This window comes from Tripterygium wilfordii, chromosome 17 (assembly GCF_013401445.1).
Source record: "Tripterygium wilfordii isolate XIE 37 chromosome 17, ASM1340144v1, whole genome shotgun sequence".
NCBI classification, from domain to species: domain Eukaryota; kingdom Viridiplantae; phylum Streptophyta; class Magnoliopsida; order Celastrales; family Celastraceae; genus Tripterygium; species Tripterygium wilfordii.
The window spans coordinates 534,970-552,789 of record NC_052248.1 but is presented as its reverse complement, the minus strand read 5'-3'; the positions used below and the strand labels follow the sequence as shown (position 1 = coordinate 552,789).

Sequence of the window (17,820 nt, the reverse complement as noted above, 5' to 3'; positions counted from 1 at the left end):
AGTTATCTTTTGTAGTTATTTCAAGGAATTTGTTTCAGGCGTAACATACTTTTCCTTGGTTATTCTCTGCTGCATTTCCATCTACATATCAATTCCCCTCGATGTCCAAAACCTTCCGAGAAATACCATTTGCAGCATTCATAACAACAATTTCAAACTTCTTCCCCTGCATTTATGTAGGCAAGATGTTAGAAAGGGCAAAGTGACAGAAATTAGGCACAGAGAACCATTGTTTATACCAGTCTAAGCTCGAACAATCTGAGGGAAATGGGAAACGGGAAAAGAAAACAAACTTACCGCGTACATATCCTTCCCAATAGCGTAGCCACAAACCTTTTCGCTTCTGAAAGTGATGGCACATCATCCTGTTTAGAGAATCAGTTTCAATGCAAACACATAAGAATGGCCACATATAACACATAAAGCATCACCGATACTGCACCTGTGCGGGCAAGTGTGGTGAGGTGGAAGAGTAGGACGTCATTTGATCTTCCATAAATTTCAAGATTTGTATGGAACCACAACCTTGCGAGGCATACTTAACCTGCTTGCAGGACTCAAAATCATCGTAAATGAAGATGCAACCATCTCCTGTGGTAATGGAATGAAGAGGCCAGCACGCATTTGTCCGCGCTGCAAGATCAAAAGAACACGATCAATAACAAGCCGATTGAAACGAAACATCACTTGAGAAATACATCAACAAACTAAAAGCATGCTGATTCAAAGACAAATTAAAACTGATAGGTCATAGTAGATTGATTGTTAGGGAAGTAACTAGAAAAGGGAGGGATCGATCATACAGAATATCATAGATTATGGAGTCATCAGTCTCGTCCCTTATAGGTTGATCCGCTGCGACGACACAGAAACCTTTACCAGCAATGGCAACACAAATTCTGCAACCCAAACATAAACATGTGGAAACAATCAACACCAAACACACCCAACGTTACCAAGACAATTAGGTCGGAAAACACAACCATAAGCAAAATAAAAAGAGAGAGGGAGAGCAGTTCCTACCACCTGATTTGAATGAATAGGCCATGGTGAACGAATCCAACAAGACTCAAAATAGAAAAAGGTTTAGGGATGTTGGCATCCAGATCAAAAATAAAATAAATATAAATATAAATAATAACGCTCTTGCAAGCTTTTTGATTGATAAGACATAGACGGCTGTAGGGTTTGTACTTTTGGGCTTAATCTTATAGCCCATGATCTGCCTGGGCTCGGGCTCGGGCTCGGGCTCGGGCTCGTAATTGAGACCATTCCTACAACTCTAGAACTCTAGTGGGAGACTACTTCCCAGCAAGTGACACGTGCAATACACGTGATGTTTGAGAATTTTAAAATCTTGAAGCCAATTTAGACAAAAGATTTATAATCTTCAACGAGTGCTGACCAAAAATAAGAAGGAAAAATAAATAGAAACGGCGTTGATAAAAGGACACGTATACCCTTCCCAAACCACATCCACTCCCTCTAAATCACAGTCACACCCGCTCGTTCCTCACCGATTTCTTCTTCTCTGCGCATTGTCTTGCCATTCTAATCAAGATCATCTGCTTTCAAGCCTTCAAGGTACGTGTTTCTCTATTTCCGGTTTCTTTTTCTAATTGGGTACTCTGCAATTCACCACCTTGTTCATTCTTATATTCTTATTCCTTTCTGGCCTCGAATTCTCTTTGGCTATAGGATGACTTCATTTTCATATTCTCAAAGTGTTGATTTTAGTCCACACACTAGTGGGTTTCTCTTGTTTCATGAAGTTCTATTTCTTTTCTTGGGGCTGGGCATATATGTTCTTGGTGGGAGTGAATGGTGCAAAGAGATATGTTCACCAACTTTTTGTGCTTATTCATGGACTATAGTATCAGGTGATTCGTCTATTTATGGTTATGGTTAGCTTTATATGAATTCGGTCGCTTATAATTAGCTTATGACTGCTTGAGTTGATGGTATACTTGTCAAAATGGTTAAGTTGATCAGTTCATTGAATTTGGTAGTTTTTGAATGTGGAGATTTGTTTTATTTGATTTCCTGCTTTTGCTTCTTAATCGAATGCCCAACTCTCTTCTTTTATTTTTTTTTCTTTTTTGTTTTTAGAATATAGGAGTCTTGTTTTATTTGCTTGCCTGAATCAATAAATAAGAAGGATAAAAAAAATGACAACGGTGTTCAATGAATTTGTGTTGTAACAAGGATGCATTCAGGATTAAAACTTGTGGCCATTAATAAGCTCTATATTCCCTTAATATTAAGACGTTACACTTGTCTAGAAATGTAAATGGTGTAAACTAATATGGTGTTTGTGTTTTATCTCTTGGGGCATTTTTTTTTTCATGATGAACTCGTGTATTGCTTTTGGTCTCAGTTTTGCTTACTATATGCCTTTACACTTGTGCAATGTAGTCATTGATGATATGTACTGCTACTGGTGCTTTTTACCTTGTATTGCAGATGGCATCGTCATCAGCTTGTCTTGTAGGAAATGGTTTATCTACCCGTAGTACAGACTTGAAGTTGAGGAGGGACATTTATGGTAGGCACTTCCTTTCATCGAGCCTTCCATCATTGGCTATGAGGTCTAAAGCAGTTCTTGTGAGGGCAAATTTGGACCAGAGGCAGCATGAAGGAAGAAGAGGCTTTCTAAAGTTTTTTCTTGGAAATGTAGGAGTTGGTGTGCCTACTTTACTTCGAAGTGGAAAGGCATATGCAGATGACCAAGGAATTTCGAACTCCAGAATGTCTTACTCTAGGTTTTTGGAGTATTTGGATAAAGACAGGGTGAAAAGAGTAGATTTGTATGAAAGTGGTACAATAGCAATTGTGGAGGCTATTTCCCCTGAGTTGGGCAACCGGTTACAGCGAGTTCGTGTGCAACTTCCAGGACTCAGCCAAGAGCTACTTCAGAAGTTTAGAGAAAAGAATATTGATTTTGCAGCACATAATGCACAGGAGGACTCAGGTTCTCTATTGTTTAATTTGATTGGGAATTTAGCTTTCCCACTACTCTTGATTGGTGGGCTGTTCCTACTCTCACGTCGATCATCTGGCGGAATGGGTGGGCCAGGAGGGCCTGGCTTTCCCCTTGCATTCGGACAATCGAAAGCAAAATTCCAAATGGAACCGAACACAGGAGTGACGTTTGATGATGTTGCTGGAGTTGATGAAGCCAAGCAAGATTTCATGGAGGTGGTAGAGTTTCTGAAGAAACCTGAAAGGTTCACTGCAGTTGGGGCTCGCATTCCTAAGGGTGTTCTTCTAATTGGTCCTCCAGGAACCGGAAAAACTCTCCTAGCTAAGGCAATTGCTGGTGAAGCTGGTGTTCCTTTCTTCTCCATCTCAGGATCAGAGTTTGTTGAGATGTTTGTTGGTGTTGGTGCCTCTCGAGTTCGTGATCTTTTCAAGAAGGCCAAGGAAAATGCCCCTTGCATTGTATTTGTGGATGAAATTGATGCTGTTGGACGACAAAGAGGCACTGGAATTGGAGGAGGAAATGATGAAAGAGAGCAGACCCTTAACCAACTTTTGACGGAGATGGATGGTTTTGAGGGTAACACTGGTATCATTGTCCTTGCAGCAACTAACAGGGCGGACATTCTTGACTCTGCCTTACTGAGGCCCGGACGTTTTGACCGACAGGTAAAAATTTTCATATCAAACCAAAGTATGTTCTCATAGACTCGTGTAGCCGACCCAAACTTTTGGGATAAAGGCTCGGATGATGATGATGATCAAACCAAAGTATGTTATATTCAAATCACTTCTCTGTAGAAAAATGCTCAATCATGAACTGTAATGCAGGTGACTGTTGATGTTCCAGATATTAAGGGAAGAACGGAGATATTGAAGGTTCATGGTAGCAATAAGAAATTTGATTCAGATGTGTCTCTTGATGTGGTAGCCATGAGAACTCCTGGGTTTAGTGGAGCTGATCTTGCAAACCTCTTAAATGAGGCAGCTATATTGGCTGGTCGGCGTGGGAAGACAGCAATTACATCTAAAGAGATTGATGATTCAATTGACAGGATTGTGGCTGGAATGGAGGGGACAGTTATGACTGATGGAAAGAGCAAAAGTCTTGTTGCATACCATGAAGTAGGTCATGCTGTTTGTGGGTAAGTTGAAAAAATACCATGATTGAGATATCATTTGTTGTTTCAAAATGCCTAACCTAATGGTTTTGTTTCCTCATTGATTCAGAACTTTAACTCCTGGGCATGATGCTGTTCAAAAGGTCACATTAGTTCCCCGTGGTCAGGCACGAGGTCTTACATGGTTCATTCCTTCGGATGACCCAACCTTGATCTCCAAGCAGCAACTATATGCAAGAATTGTTGGAGGACTCGGTGGTCGAGCTGCTGAGGAAGTGATCTTTGGTGAGCCTGAAGTGACAACAGGCGCAGCTGGTGATTTGCAACAGATCACTGGTTTGGCTAAACAGGTAAGCTTAGTCTAGGAATCCCACACGAGGAAAAGCTTTTGTTACCTTTTTAAAACTTATTGCAGTTGTTGTTGACTTTAAGTAAGAAATTCATCAAAAATTAGTTAAAGGACACTTCTCACTTGTTTTGCCTGGTGGGTTGTGTTCAGCTATGAAATTTTGTGCTTTGATTCTTTTAGTTTTTGAATGACCTCAGAATTAAGACTTAAGAAGTAGTTGATTTCATCCCAATGTAGATTTGTACACATAAGGGATTTCTCTTATCCTATATGTAAACGATTTCCGCAAGTTTTCTACCCATCTACTGTGACTCACTCTAATTTCTTCATTTTTTCTATATTATCCCTGAATCATGGATATAAGATATCATTGCTGTTTCTGCAGATGGTAGTAACATTTGGAATGTCGGAAATCGGTCCATGGTCTCTTATGGACTCAGGTGCTCAAAGTCAGGACGTTATCATGAGAATGATGGCAAGAAATTCAATGTCAGAAAAGCTTGCAGAAGACATTGACGCCGCTGTGAAGAGGTTATCAGACAGTGCATATGAGATTGCATTGACCCACATAAGAAACAACCGTGAGGCCATTGACAAGATTGTTGAAGTTCTCCTCGAGAAGGAAACGATGACTGGTGATGAATTCCGAGCAATCCTTTCCGAATTTGTCGAGATCCCTGTTGAGAATCGGGTTCCTGCTTCAGTACCTGCTCCAGTCACTGTCTAGTAACACAAACACAACAGAAGTGTAATTTACCATTGATCATATGTTTTCAGTTGTTAAAATGTATAAATACATACATATTCTTGTATAAGTGGGAATGTACACTAATTATGTTTGATTAATCTAAGCAGTTATCATATCCTCTATCAGCTGAACGTTCAATGAAATGAGCCCTCATTTGGTAAAATTGAGTGCACTAAGCAGATATGAGGTGCAACCTTTTTTTTACTGCCAAGGCATGAGCACTTGCAGCCATCTGCGCCAGGATTAGCTGTTGGGTCGTACAGCAGGTTCTTCATCCTTTTAGGTGTAAAATTTTTTTTTTAAACAAACGTGTCGTTGACAGAAATGACAAATTTGATCGTGATAATTCTTAACGTAAGTAGGAGGTGAGTTCAATTATGACAATTTGCGAGATGAGTCTTTGCCCCCAACTAGTGTGAATATCATCCTGTATTATATTCAAGCACTGAGTCTCCGTTCACGTCTCAACTTATCTATAAGAGTTGCGGTATCTTCATGTGGTTCTATGTAAGGGATTTTGTTATATGAAATATTAAAATGACTTTTATGCAAAATATAATTCTCTCGAAATTTAGACTCAACTCGGCTCTGTTTGGTGTTTAAACCACACAATCGACACTAGCTTTGTCTCAACTACAAATTCCAATATAATTCTGTCGAAATTTAGACCCAACTCGGCTCTGTTTGGTGTTTAAACCACACAATCGACACTAGCTTTGTCTCAACTACAAATTCCAACTTCTAGATCCAACTTGGACAAAACCAAATGTATGGGGAAGTTGTCTCCTCGTCGTAGCTTCTATTCTCTGCGACTTCTATCTACAAGCACGTCGGCATCAGCTTTTATTCGTCGAGACACAACAAAATCAATTGAGTTTTACAAGAATCTGTGCTCCACAGGACGCGTAAAAGAAGCTTTTGAGACGTTCAAATCTGAGATATGGGCAGAGCCATCCCTGTTTTCTCATCTTCTCCAGGCATGTATACCCGAAACCTTGTTCTCTCAGGGAAAACAGGTCCATTCTTTGATAATCACATCTGGGTGTTCGAAAGACAAGTTCGTCTCCAATCACCTCCTAAATATGTACTCCAAATCCGGGGATATGGAAACCGCTCTGACACTTTATGGTGTCATGCCAAGGAAGAATTTTATGTCTTGTAATATTTTGATAAACGGGTATATCCAAGTTGGGGACTTGGATAGTGCCAATAGAGTGTTTGATGAAATGCCTAACAGAAATGTAGCTACTTGGAATGCCATGATCACTGGAGTTACCCAATTTGAGTTTAATGAAGAAGCTTTGGGTTTGTTTAAAGAAATGCATGAATTGGGGTTTTTGCCCAATGAATTTACTCTAGCAAGTGTGCTTAGGGGGTGTGCAGGTTTAAGGGCTCTGCATGCTGGGAGGCAAGTTCATGCTTATGTGGTGAAATGTGGATTTGAATCCTATGTGGTTGTCGGGAGCTCTTTGGCTCATATGTATATGAAGTCTCTAAGCTTGGATGAAGGAGAGAAACTGATTAAATCAATGCCAGCTCGTAATGTGGCTGCTTGGAATACACTTATTGCAGGGAAAGCTCAAAATGGGTATGACGAGGTAGTTCTCTATCTGTATACAATGATGAAAATGGCAGGTTTTAGGCCCGATAAAATTACCTTTGTGAGTGTTATCAGTTCATGTTCCGAGTTGGCAACATTGGGACAAGGACAGCAGATTCATGCTGAAGTGATTAAAGTTGGTTCTAGTTCAGATGTTGGGGTAATTAGTTCCTTGATTAGCATGTATTCGAGGTGCGGATGTTTGGCAGATTCTGTGAAAGCGTTCTCAGAACATGAAGAAGCAGATGTCATATTGTGGAGCTCAATGATTGCTGCTCATGGATTTCATGGACAGGGAGAGGAAGCCATCAAGTTGTTTGAACTGATGGAACAGGAAGGGATTGAGGCAAATCAGGTGACGTTCTTGAGCTTGCTTTATGCTTGCAGTCATTGTGGATTGATGGACAGAGGGATTGAATTCTTTAACTTGATGCTGAACAAGTATGGAATACAGCCAAGACTACAACATTATACTTGTGTGGTTGACCTACTTGGTCGATCTGGTCGTTTAGATGAAGCTGAGGCTATGATAAGATCAATGCCCGTAAAAGCAGACTGCGTCATATGGAAAACTTTGTTGTCGGCATGTAAAACTCACAAGAATGCAGATATGGCGAAGAGGGTTGCAGAAGAAGTTTTTAAGCTTGATCCTCGAGATTCAGCTTCTTATGTTCTACTTTCAAACACTCATGCTTCTGCTAAGAGATGGCAGGATGTTTCCGATGTGAGGAAAGCCATGAGAGAGAGGAAATTAAAGAAGGAACCAGGTATAAGCTGGTTGGAATTGAGGAATCGAGTTCACCAGTTCATTATGGGAGATAAATCTCATCCAAGTTCCTTGGAGATTGACTTATACTTGAAAGAATTAACATCATCTATGAAATTGCGGGGTTATGTGCCTGATATTGCCTCTGTTTTGCATGATATGGATAGTGAGGAGAAAGAATACAATTTAGCACACCACAGTGAGAAGTTGGCTATTGCATTTGCTCTTATGAACACCCCTGAAGGTGTGCCAATTAGGGTGATGAAGAACTTGCGTGTCTGCAGTGATTGTCATGTTGCTATCAAATACATATCAGAGATCAAAAACCGAGAAATTATTGTTCGAGATGCTAGCAGATTTCACCATTTCAAAGATGGGAAGTGCTCATGTGGAGATTTCTGGTAAGAAGAGGCCGTGCTGCCATCCGCAATCAACCAGATAAGTTATATTCCTCGGATTCTGAATGATATAATTTGTTGCTGGATCCATTTTTGTTCTCCAAACCACATTGTTCAAACTTCTCTTTCCTTTCAACAATCTCCGCCAATTTAGTTGAGTTCAAGCGTCTGATCACGGCCAAATTTTCGATATTTTTTAAGTTAAAAGACCCAGCAACTGTCTTGATTCTGGCTTCTTCCCAACATGGTACAACAAGGATTCAGAATACATGGATGGATAGCAGATGAGGATGTCTGATACTACAGAGAGCAAAAAGTTGCTGCGGGTTTAACTGCACTTGAAGCTGCGACTCCATACTTGTCCATGGTTGCTGCTGTAAGCTACACAATCATTCCTAATGTTAAACAAGGGCAAGCTCACCTTGTGAGCAATATTATTCATTTTTTGTGAGGGGATATGAGAACGAAAATAATACTCAAATTTGCAATGATCACTCTTTTGGTTATTTTTGTCGTAAATCTATTTTTTGGTTCAATGTTATACTTCAGTCAGGAAAAATAGTTAGTTTTCCAAAGTATATTTTGTCAAAAATCATTTGGGGATAGCCTAATTGGTTAACAAGAATTAGGGGTACTATACTTTGAGATCGGGAGTTCGAACAAATCAATTGGGATATTTCTTTTGTGAAATCTTGGTTTTGTGAGTTTATCCCACTTTTGAACTCCTTTTCGCATGGGTTTCAACTTGTCTAACCTGTCGTCAGTGTGGTCTGGGTTGTTTTGACTACCTGAAGTTACGTCTACTTAACTATCCGAATGGCATGTTAGCTGGGTACTTTTTTGTATGTATCTTGGAATTGTACTATTTTTTTCTAAGAAAAATGAGAATTTGATCACCAAACAACACACCAAAACGAAAGCAAAAATGGTTAGGAAAAATTGGTATGGATTTGTACAAGAAAGCAAAGATTGGATTGAGATTTAAATAACAATAAAGGATTTTTGTAACACTAATGGAGTTCCTTTCGGCATTTTTGGACTTCCTAGATTCCAGCCAACCCCGACCGGCGGCCACACAGCAGTCGCTTTCGTTTTCCACTCACTAAATAAATAGTCCTATGAAAAACTCCAAAACTGAATAAGAAAAACCTGGAATACCATATCAATCCATCCATCAAATCTTTGCCTCACCAACACGTATCTGTCTCGAACTCTTCAAAATAAAGCAAAGACCTATTCTCCCCCAACTCACCTTCTTTGCCACCCAATTTTTGGATTTTGCTTAACAAGGTGACATGGCTGGGTACAAAGCTGATGATGAGTACGATTACCTGTTTAAGCTTGTTTTGATTGGTGATTCTGGTGTGGGTAAATCCAATTTACTTTCGAGGTTCACGAAGAACGAGTTTAATCTTGAGTCCAAGTCTACTATTGGGGTTGAGTTTGCGACCAAGAGTTTGAATATCGATGGGAAGGTTATCAAGGCCCAGATTTGGGATACTGCTGGCCAAGAGAGGTTTGTTTCTTACTTCTTGTGGCAGTTTTGATGTGGGTTTGATTGGCTTTGTATTTTGTTCGTGGGGTTCTGGTAGAAATTTTTGATATTTAATTGTTTAGCTGGTTTCATGAGATTTGAGGGGTTTGCCTTGTGTCTCTGTATCTGTGATTGTGCTCTTGAGTAGTGAATTCCAGGGGTTTTGTTTGGCCAACCGAAACTCTTGTGTTGCTTGCGATATTTAAAACATACTGGGCTTGAGAAGAAAGGTTATTCTTTTTTGTTTTTGCTGTGATAAATAGGATGAAATCTGAAATTTTTATGGTAATACTTCTGAATTATGATGTCTTAACTTCGATGATTTTAAGCAATTTGAAGTAATTTGGACCTGCAAGTTTATATGAACACTCTATTCATGTGTATCTGACCTATGCGATCCCTCTTTTGTCTTTGATGGGGCTTAAACTTTGTACTGCAACTCCGCAAGGATCTTGTGGAATAAACTTGGGTTTTCCAGGATGCACTGGTGGAGAAATTGGGAATTTTTATAGAATTGTGAACCAAAGGATTATGTTTGATTTTACTGCTTGAGCCATGATCAAGTGATTGATAATATTGTATGCCTATCTATATTGGACCATATTTTTCTGTTTATTACAGATTGCTTGTAGTGAATGAGATGCCTGATTTATTTGGCTGCAGTCCCTATTCAGTTCTCTTTTCCTTATTCCTATTGTTCAAACTTTTTGCAACCGATAAATTAGACATGACAATATCGATTGCCTATAGTCAGTTGGAATTTGACTGAATTTTCATTTTGCTATCTTATGTCTTGATGTCTCATGTCTGGTATTCAGTGATTAGCATTTATGTCTGGGCACTTAAATTCCAGCCCTCATGACTGAGAAAGCTTATTAGAATTTAGGATGAGGGATCTAGGAGGTATTTAGGTTTTCAGATATCTGTCAAGTGAAAATATACTGTGGAATAAACTTCTACTAATATATAGCTTTTCTTTCTCAAAGGGCATTGCCTTTGTAGGGTTTGCCTTTCGCCCCTCTTGTTCTTTGCCGGACAGGATGACCAACCTGTTGCCTGTTGGGGGCACTGCTTCAAGTTTAGTTTCACTTGGGTAGAATCAGTAGTTCAAGTTAATGTGACTTGGATACTTCGATTGCATTGCTCCTAACGATATGGCTTTCAGTATATCCAACTAGTCAATAACCTTAGCAGAAATTTTTTGGTCATTCATTGGATTATATAAACAGTGACTTGTTCTAAGTTCTATCAGTGTTGTGGTCCATTACTCAGAGCAATAAGATATAGTAATGAACGGTGAAAAGGAATTTATGTAGTGGATTCTTATTTATTTTTCTCATAGATTTATGTAGCCAACCGCAAACAGTTTGGGACAAGGCTAGACGATGACGACCCGTCGACGACAACGACAATGATGATTATGAACCAGTACTAGGAAGTGAGAAACCAACTTTTGTACCATGGAGATGAAAATTTATGTAGAAGTTTGTCAGGTTAGAGCATTAGTCTGCGTCTTTAGGGGCAGATTGGTGCCTAATTTATTTAGTGAGGTATTTCTAGCTTTAAGGTTTATAATTTGCCAACAAAATATGAATTTTTCCAATGGAGCTCTAAAACAAGGCACCGTTATATTATATGTGAAACAGGCACCATGTCTCGTGAAGTTTAATTTTCCAATGCATCTCAATGAACCACTTATGGTTTTTTTTAATTAATCCTGGAGCATGAGTAATCACTGAAGGCAATTCGGCATGCATTCACTCTTTCTACCATAGTGAAAATAAAGCATCTGCTAGGCATTGCTTTATTTGTCATCAACGATTTGGAATAGTTGTTGGATTGCAAAGAGGACATCTAAACCTCATGCTTATCCTAATGATGACAACTCACCCTAAGTTTTGGTCTTCTTTGTCCCTTTCCTTTCACTTCCACCCCACCCCACCCTTTCTCTCCCCTCTTTCCTTTGGTCACAAAATTGGTATTCTTTGCTTAGGTTATCGGATATGAAGTCCGTGAGCTTCTTGTTATGCTATTTGAATTGCGTTTCATTACAAAGGCCAATTGGTTCAGGTCATACATCATATTGTTGACTGCTTGGTGGTGTAGAGTGAATTCCCATAGTAGCAAAAACTCTGTGCTGTTCAGTGATTTCTAGTATTTCTGCTTCTCTAGCTTTTGCTGAACTGGGTCAACTTTGATTTGAGTATTCTGTCAGAAACAGAGCATAGCATATCCAGTGAACCTTTTCTAAAACTGCCAAGATATAACATCCTGTTTTCTCTGCCACTGTCGAGTCTGTGGGATGGATATGCACTGTCTGGGTATCAAAATACCGGGACAATGTTGATGCTGCATTGACCAGGTAATCTGCTATTTGGTGCGATGGAACTGGCATTCTTTTCTCGTTTTGCCTAATGTTATGCGAAGTGCTGGAATTGCTGAGATGAGAATTACTTTGTGATGTAGTTGGTCATGTGTTTTGGTGAAGAATATTTCTAAAATTGCAATATTGTTCTCTTGGGAAAAATATCATTTTCATGTAATGAATAGGATTTATAGTTCTTACTTTCTTACTTCACTCTTCATCCCGTAGGTACCGTGCGATTACCAGTGCTTACTACCGAGGAGCTGTCGGTGCTTTGCTCGTGTATGATGTCACTCGATTTGCTACATTTGAAAATGTTGAGAGGTGGTTGAGAGAGTTGAGGGAGCATACTGATCCCAACATTGTAGTTATGCTCATTGGCAACAAGTCAGATCTCCGACACCTTAGGGCCGTCTCCGTAGAGGACGGGAAAGCTTTTGCTGAGAAAGAATCCCTCTATTTCATGGAGACTTCTGCACTGGATGCAACTAATGTTGAAAATGCATTCACTGAAGTCCTCACTCAGATATATCGGATTGTGAGCAAGAGGGCAGTTGAAGGTGGCAACGTATCTGGCACTTCTCTTCCATCCAAAGGAGAGACGATAAACCTCAAAGAGGAAGGATCCTTCTTGAAGCGAATTGGTTGCTGCTCTAACTAGGGTTCTTGTCAATTGGCTGTCAGATTTTTACCGCATCCAGGTTTTCTTTATACATGCGTAAGCACTCTGTAGCTCTATTTGATAGAGCTGATTTTATAAACGCTAGCTTGTAAGCTCACTTATAAGTTGTAAAATAAATTATCCGTGTTTGGTTAAGATTTTAAGGGCAGTGTTGGTTTATACTTGATAATTTGCAAATCGAAAATAATAAAGATCCCAACAGTTGATACCTCGTTTATCTCGAAAGCAACTCGGATTTAATTAAACAATTATTGTTTCTTTCTTCTTTCTTTTAGGATGTTCTAATGTACACTGTGAACCAGACAACAAAAACATCGAAAAAGAATCTTATACAATCAATGGCGCTTATTTTTTTGTTTTCTGGTTATTGTATTTACTTGAAGAAAAGATGCACAACAAAAAAGAGAAGACGCGCCACTGTTCTTATAGTGTACTGCCGCCGCACTGGACCACAAGGCTCCGTTTAAAGACCAATGAACATTCCGGCAACTCACCGAGATCTGCGAACAGAGACTCTTCCTCCTCACCCATTTTGAACGCCATCGCCACGTCAGCATCGTAATTGCTGTTTCCCGCGTAAATCGGGCTCTCAAGTACCGCCACGTCACCGTACCAGCCGTATTGATCCTCAATGAGTTGGAGGTCCGGTGGAATATTGTTGAAGAACTCGACTTCGCTACCTCCAGATGTCGCTTTGGCGGGGACTGAAACTCCGGCATCAGTGGAAGCGGAGGCGGAAGATTTATCAGGAGAGGCGGCGCCGCAGTCTGAGGAGCCGGAGATGGTGGGCTGGTGGTGGTGGTGTTTGGTAGAGGTGGGCAAGGAGTGATTGTGATCGCTTTGGTAGGTTATAATCAGCATAGTGGGGTCCACATTGCTCCTCTCCACTTGCTTTCTCGCTGGGCACCCCTTCGAACTACTGCATCGATAATATCCCCTATACAAATACACAAAACTAAATAAATATTCAAATTATATAAATTAGTACGTCATAAAAATTGACATAAATGAATTCTTCTTCTTCTTCTTAATAGTACTAAGTTAGCATTCCAACTCTCCATATGACGTTTATTTACACGCGCAGTTTAGGATATCATTTTTTATTTTTTTAATCGATAATGACATTATATAGGTTTACTCTTTCGAGTTTCGACACAAGTTTTTCACCTGATGATAAGATAAATTGGGTTGAAGCTTGACGCGTGACTACAATATTATTGCTCTTACTGGAATTTAACTTAGGATCTTGAGTCTACACTGTTTAAGCTTAAATAGATTCACTGACTAAACTATCACCCAAGTGGTTTATGAGTCTTTACTCTCCGTATACACTATTTTTAAAGTGTCTATAATTTAAATTTGAAGGTTAGTTGAATTTTTATTACAAGTGACTGTCACGCGTTTTATGAAAGCGTAGAGATATGCAATCACTGCCCCAACTACCACGCCAGCGCATTTTAGTATAGCCGCCCATGCTAAAATGCGCCGGCATCAATAACCAGATCAGGATTTCCCTAATTAAGCCTTGTTCGTTTCTAGGTAGCAACTAAAACGGACTAATAACAGTGTGTCTTTTTTACCACAACGGTGTAGTTTAGTGTAGCCGCCCGGGCTAAAATGCGCCGAAATCAATAACCAGATCAGAATTTCCCTAATGAAGCCTGTTCGTTTCAAGGTAGCAACCAGAAGAGATTGTCTTTTTTGAATTACCTGGGAAAGGGAGATCCTTTAATGGGCTTCTGGCCATACTTCCTCCAGGCCCAAGAATCCGGTGGTGGATACGCGTCTCCTTTGCTCTTAGATCCTTCCACGTCACTGATCGGTACTGACACCACCCTCTTCTTTGCTCCCTTTCTGTTATTACAACCAGCAACAACAATAACGGTCATTTAACGGTCTCAAACAAACACATAGAAAGAGAAGATATGAAAGAATTAACAGAAAATGAGTAACTAACCTTTTCTTGGGTGAAGGTGAACCGTTGATCTTGGCTTCATCACCTGAGGACGGCGAGCCGGGCCCATTTTCAGGGTCATCATATGAGTTGGTGTAGAATCTACGGTCCATGATGAGGAGGAGGCCGGTGATGATAAGGGTTTCTCTAGACCGTTGATATGAACATGTAGAGAATTTGGGCAGAGAGAAGTGGTGGTAGAGAGAGATAATAATGTGAGAAGAAGTTGATTGGATTATATATGGGCCGTCATATAATGACAGATTGTCAATATATTTTGTTTATTAAGGACGTGCAACCATGTACGCAAGAGGTATTAATCTAATGCACTCAAGTTTATGATAAAATTCCCAACTGCTCCGAATGTGATTGGACAGGATTAACCAATCAAAACCAGGATTACATGAAGAAACACGTGGAGTTCTGTACACCGGATTATGACATTTATTTTAAGCCTAATCCAGAATTTATTGTAATAATTAATTATATATGTTTGGCTTTCTTGCTCATTAAGAAGGCACAATAAATAAACGAGAGGAATCTATGAATAATTCAAACTGAGCTTTGCTTACACCTCAGTATGAAAGCAATAGTGTGTCTGTTGTTAGAGCTTAGTTGGATATATATGCAATAATATCTACTAGGGTTTGCATATGGTATCATGTTAAATAAATTAGGTTAAAAATCTTTAACTTTCAAGACTTGTAATCCTACATCCGATAGCATAATCCAACTAAGTGGTATGTACGCAAAGTTTCATCTCTTCTCATACGATTGACGGATTTTTTGGGCCTAGATATTTCTTTGATGGCAATAGCATGAAAGCAATAGTGTGTTGATTGTTGGAGCTTAGTTAGCATATATAATCACAATAAACTTGTATTACTACCGCAAACCACAATACATAGATTAGGAAACTCCTCGAGAAACATTACAATATAAAGGCATTCTTAAATCAAGAGTAAATGATTGACCCAAAACAATAGCAGATGCTACAAACACCTTAAAATAGAGATGAAACTTATTTAAAGAGGCATGCAGGGGTTTTGGAGCAGCAAAAGGACAATAAGGGAATGCTTTACAACCTTGCCAAAAAATGGAACATGTGTTGCAGCATTGAGACATAATTATATGGTTATGATATCATATTAGATAAATTAGGCAAAAAAAATATTTAACTTCGCCAAATTCATACGTTCAATCCATATTTAATTACCAAAGACAGGTGATTAATTACCTCGATAAAATAAACATATACTCCACTTGTGAATTACTGTATTATTGAAATTTCTTAGCAAAACAATGAATTGACAAAAAAAAATAAAATCAAGATTCCTAATTTTTTAAAACATCCTTCTGCATAATCGAATTCGAAGCTAATTAAATCATATGTGTAACAGGCGGGCACATTCAACTGATTCAAGTCGAGACAAAGTTTTATTTAGCTAGCTATAGGCACAGCATGAGCTGACTTGTGGACATTTATGAAACAAATAAATCCTTAGTTGGTGGCTGCTTTATCAGTTTATTCACATGACATACTTGATTTTATATTCCAAACAAATATCAAAGGTAATTTTTCAAACAGAAAGGAGGATTCGAAACCCGCTTATAAGGATAATACACATTATCCTTATCATTTTAATTAGTGATTCGAGTGTAAATATCAAAGGTAATTAAACGCATATTAAGCAATATATTAATTATATTGTTTTACATTCAATTTGAGTTGTAAATTGTTTATCAAAAAAATTTTGAGTCTGTATTTTTTTTTTTGGTAACCGAGAATAACATCATACAAATTTGTCATTTGCACATTGAATATCAATCTAAACTTGAACTGTCAAGTCTGCGTGCATTAAAATTTTTCATCTGACGACATGATAAGTTGTGTCAAATCTCAATGCATCGTCATAAAAGTATTGCTTTTGTGAAAACGAACTCAGGATATCCCGAATCCATATGGTTTGGCCCCCCAAAACAAGAGTTCACAACTTGTGTTGATTCTTCTGGGACATTATTCCATTAATTGTTTGATTAATTGTAGGTACGGGATAATGTTGATTAATAAATAGTATTTAAAAAATTAACCTACTAGTGATTAGAGCTTATATATAATTTATGTAATCCACGATTAATATTAGTTAAAACAGATTAGCATTGACTAAGAACGGTTCTTGCTCCGCTTCTTCCGCTAGGCAATAGTGGGTAAGTATTGAATGGTTAGGTGTTTGTAGTAATTTATTGAACATAAACATAAATTCTAAATTACATCTTGGAATGTAGTCACATTAATGTTGGTCAATGAAAATGTGATATGGATGTCATTCATATGAGTTTAAAATTAATACTGGGACCATGACGTCATGTATTAACCAGTTTAAAAAAAGAGAGAATCATCAACAATGAGTAATTATTTTTTTTAATCGATAATAATACCATACGAGTTAGCGGCTTGAACATCTAATATGAACCTAAACTCAGGTAGTCGAGCCCGATTGATTAATAAACATGGAAAAAAGAGAGCAATTTATGGACTTGTAACAACCACAAAGCCCATGAATCCACTATATGGTTACTGGACCGAACAGGTGAAGCCCAACATGTTGTTCATGGGCTATGGTAAAATTAAGGGCCCACAAAGAAATTCAATGGGTTATTGTATATGTGGAGCGCCATATATTTGGTCAAAGTCGTGTTAGAAAATTTAGACCAAACATTATAATTGTCCGTTCTGGACCAAATGTCTGCACGATTTTATTATTCTTAGGCTGTCAATATTGGTTCTTTGACTCAAGATTGGGTGAGAGAGATTTGACTTTTGTTTATATGTCATTCAGTTGGGTTATGCCAATTCAGTGTGAAATAAAGTCCTAACACGCCTCGAATGTGTGGGTTGGGTTACGTCAGACCCAACATATGGACGAGTAAAGGTCTTATCCAAATAGACTGAGTTCTAGCTCCGATACATGTTAGAAAATATATACCAAACATTACAAACAATATTGTTCGTTTTGGGCCAAAAATTTGGACGACTTTGTTTTTTATTGGACCCAGAAAAGACGTTGGTTGTGTGAAAGAGAATTGATATTTGCTTATATATTACTCGGTTAGGTTATATCAATCCGATATGAGATCGTAACAAGCGATCATGAGAATGCAATCATTCTGATGTGCGTTTGATTTGGGGTTGGATTGTATTGGAAGTATGAAGTATCAATCTACAGGTGGAGGTATTGCTGAATTGCTTGATAATTAAGTCTTTGTCTCTAATTGGTTTGATTGAATAATGCCACTAGATGGCATCTCATATTCTCATGCATT

The 17,820-nt window shown here is 38.7% G+C and overlaps 5 protein-coding genes across 6 annotated transcripts; 3 read left to right on the top strand and 2 right to left on the bottom strand.

The window, feature by feature from the left end:
* Nucleotides 1-26: 26 nt before the first annotated feature.
* On the bottom strand, nucleotides 27-1,157 carry LOC119982548 (proteasome subunit beta type-1-like). 2 transcript variants are annotated; one of them, XM_038825995.1, is made up of 5 exons: nucleotides 1,024-1,157; nucleotides 804-899; nucleotides 443-633; nucleotides 298-365; nucleotides 27-166 (listed from the first exon to the last, which is right to left on the bottom strand). In XM_038825995.1, the coding sequence occupies exons 2-5, from the start codon at nucleotides 811-813 to the stop codon at nucleotides 139-141; spliced, it is 297 nt and encodes a 98-aa protein (XP_038681923.1). In that variant the 5' UTR covers nucleotides 814-899; nucleotides 1,024-1,157; the 3' UTR covers nucleotides 27-138. The 2 variants fall into 2 exon arrangements, with proteins under 2 accessions (XP_038681923.1, XP_038681924.1); XM_038825996.1 differs by having other exon boundaries at nucleotides 1,027-1,153.
* A 271-nt stretch (nucleotides 1,158-1,428) lies between these two features.
* On the top strand, nucleotides 1,429-5,322 carry LOC119982605 (ATP-dependent zinc metalloprotease FTSH 2, chloroplastic). Its single transcript, XM_038826072.1, has 5 exons — nucleotides 1,429-1,584; nucleotides 2,464-3,648; nucleotides 3,811-4,124; nucleotides 4,210-4,450; nucleotides 4,835-5,322. Exons 2-5 carry the CDS (start codon nucleotides 2,464-2,466, stop codon nucleotides 5,174-5,176), a joined length of 2,082 nt encoding a protein of 693 aa, XP_038682000.1. The 5' UTR covers nucleotides 1,429-1,584; the 3' UTR covers nucleotides 5,177-5,322.
* Nucleotides 5,323-5,761: 439 nt separating this feature from the next.
* On the top strand, nucleotides 5,762-8,471 carry LOC119982606 (pentatricopeptide repeat-containing protein At2g41080). Its single transcript, XM_038826073.1, has one exon. It carries the CDS (start codon nucleotides 5,968-5,970, stop codon nucleotides 7,966-7,968), a length of 2,001 nt encoding a protein of 666 aa, XP_038682001.1. The 5' UTR covers nucleotides 5,762-5,967; the 3' UTR covers nucleotides 7,969-8,471.
* A 570-nt stretch (nucleotides 8,472-9,041) lies between these two features.
* Nucleotides 9,042-12,703, top strand: LOC119982521 (ras-related protein Rab11D). The gene is made up of 2 exons (XM_038825955.1): nucleotides 9,042-9,477; nucleotides 12,089-12,703. Exons 1-2 carry the CDS (start codon nucleotides 9,257-9,259, stop codon nucleotides 12,519-12,521), a joined length of 654 nt encoding a protein of 217 aa, XP_038681883.1. The 5' UTR covers nucleotides 9,042-9,256; the 3' UTR covers nucleotides 12,522-12,703.
* Nucleotides 12,704-12,777: 74 nt separating this feature from the next.
* Nucleotides 12,778-14,719, bottom strand: LOC119982520 (probable WRKY transcription factor 69). Its single transcript, XM_038825954.1, has 3 exons — nucleotides 14,500-14,719; nucleotides 14,253-14,396; nucleotides 12,778-13,479 (listed from the first exon to the last, which is right to left on the bottom strand). Exons 1-3 carry the CDS (start codon nucleotides 14,607-14,609, stop codon nucleotides 12,966-12,968), a joined length of 768 nt encoding a protein of 255 aa, XP_038681882.1. The 5' UTR covers nucleotides 14,610-14,719; the 3' UTR covers nucleotides 12,778-12,965.
* Between the last annotated feature and the right edge of the window lie 3,101 nt (nucleotides 14,720-17,820).

Bases quoted from the DNA above. Each gene is read 5' to 3' on its own strand.
- LOC119982606 (XM_038826073.1), top strand. From the start codon at position 5,968: ATGGGGAAGTTGTCTCCTCGTCGTAGCTTCTATTCTCTGCGACTTCTA.
- LOC119982548 (XM_038825995.1), bottom strand. The intron at 366-442 runs GTGCAGTATCGG...TTCTCTAAACAG, and splicing joins CACCACACTTGCCCGCACAG to GATGATGTGCCATCACTTTC. The intron at 167-297 runs GTAAGTTTGTTT...ACATAAATGCAG, and splicing joins TTGGGAAGGATATGTACGCG to GGGAAGAAGTTTGAAATTGT.
- LOC119982520 (XM_038825954.1), bottom strand. From the start codon at position 14,609: ATGGACCGTAGATTCTACACCAACTCATATGATGACCCTGAAAATGGG. The intron at 14,397-14,499 runs GTTAGTTACTCA...TTGTAATAACAG, and splicing joins TCACCTTCACCCAAGAAAAG to AAAGGGAGCAAAGAAGAGGG. The intron at 13,480-14,252 runs GTAATTCAAAAA...GTATTTGTATAG, and splicing joins AAAGGATCTCCCTTTCCCAG to GGGATATTATCGATGCAGTA.
- LOC119982605 (XM_038826072.1), top strand. From the start codon at position 2,464: ATGGCATCGTCATCAGCTTGTCTTGTAGGAAATGGTTTATCTACCCGT. The intron at 3,649-3,810 runs GTAAAAATTTTC...ACTGTAATGCAG, and splicing joins CCGGACGTTTTGACCGACAG to GTGACTGTTGATGTTCCAGA. The intron at 4,125-4,209 runs GTAAGTTGAAAA...TCATTGATTCAG, and splicing joins GTAGGTCATGCTGTTTGTGG to AACTTTAACTCCTGGGCATG.
- LOC119982521 (XM_038825955.1), top strand. From the start codon at position 9,257: ATGGCTGGGTACAAAGCTGATGATGAGTACGATTACCTGTTTAAGCTT. The intron at 9,478-12,088 runs GTTTGTTTCTTA...TTCATCCCGTAG, and splicing joins GATACTGCTGGCCAAGAGAG to GTACCGTGCGATTACCAGTG.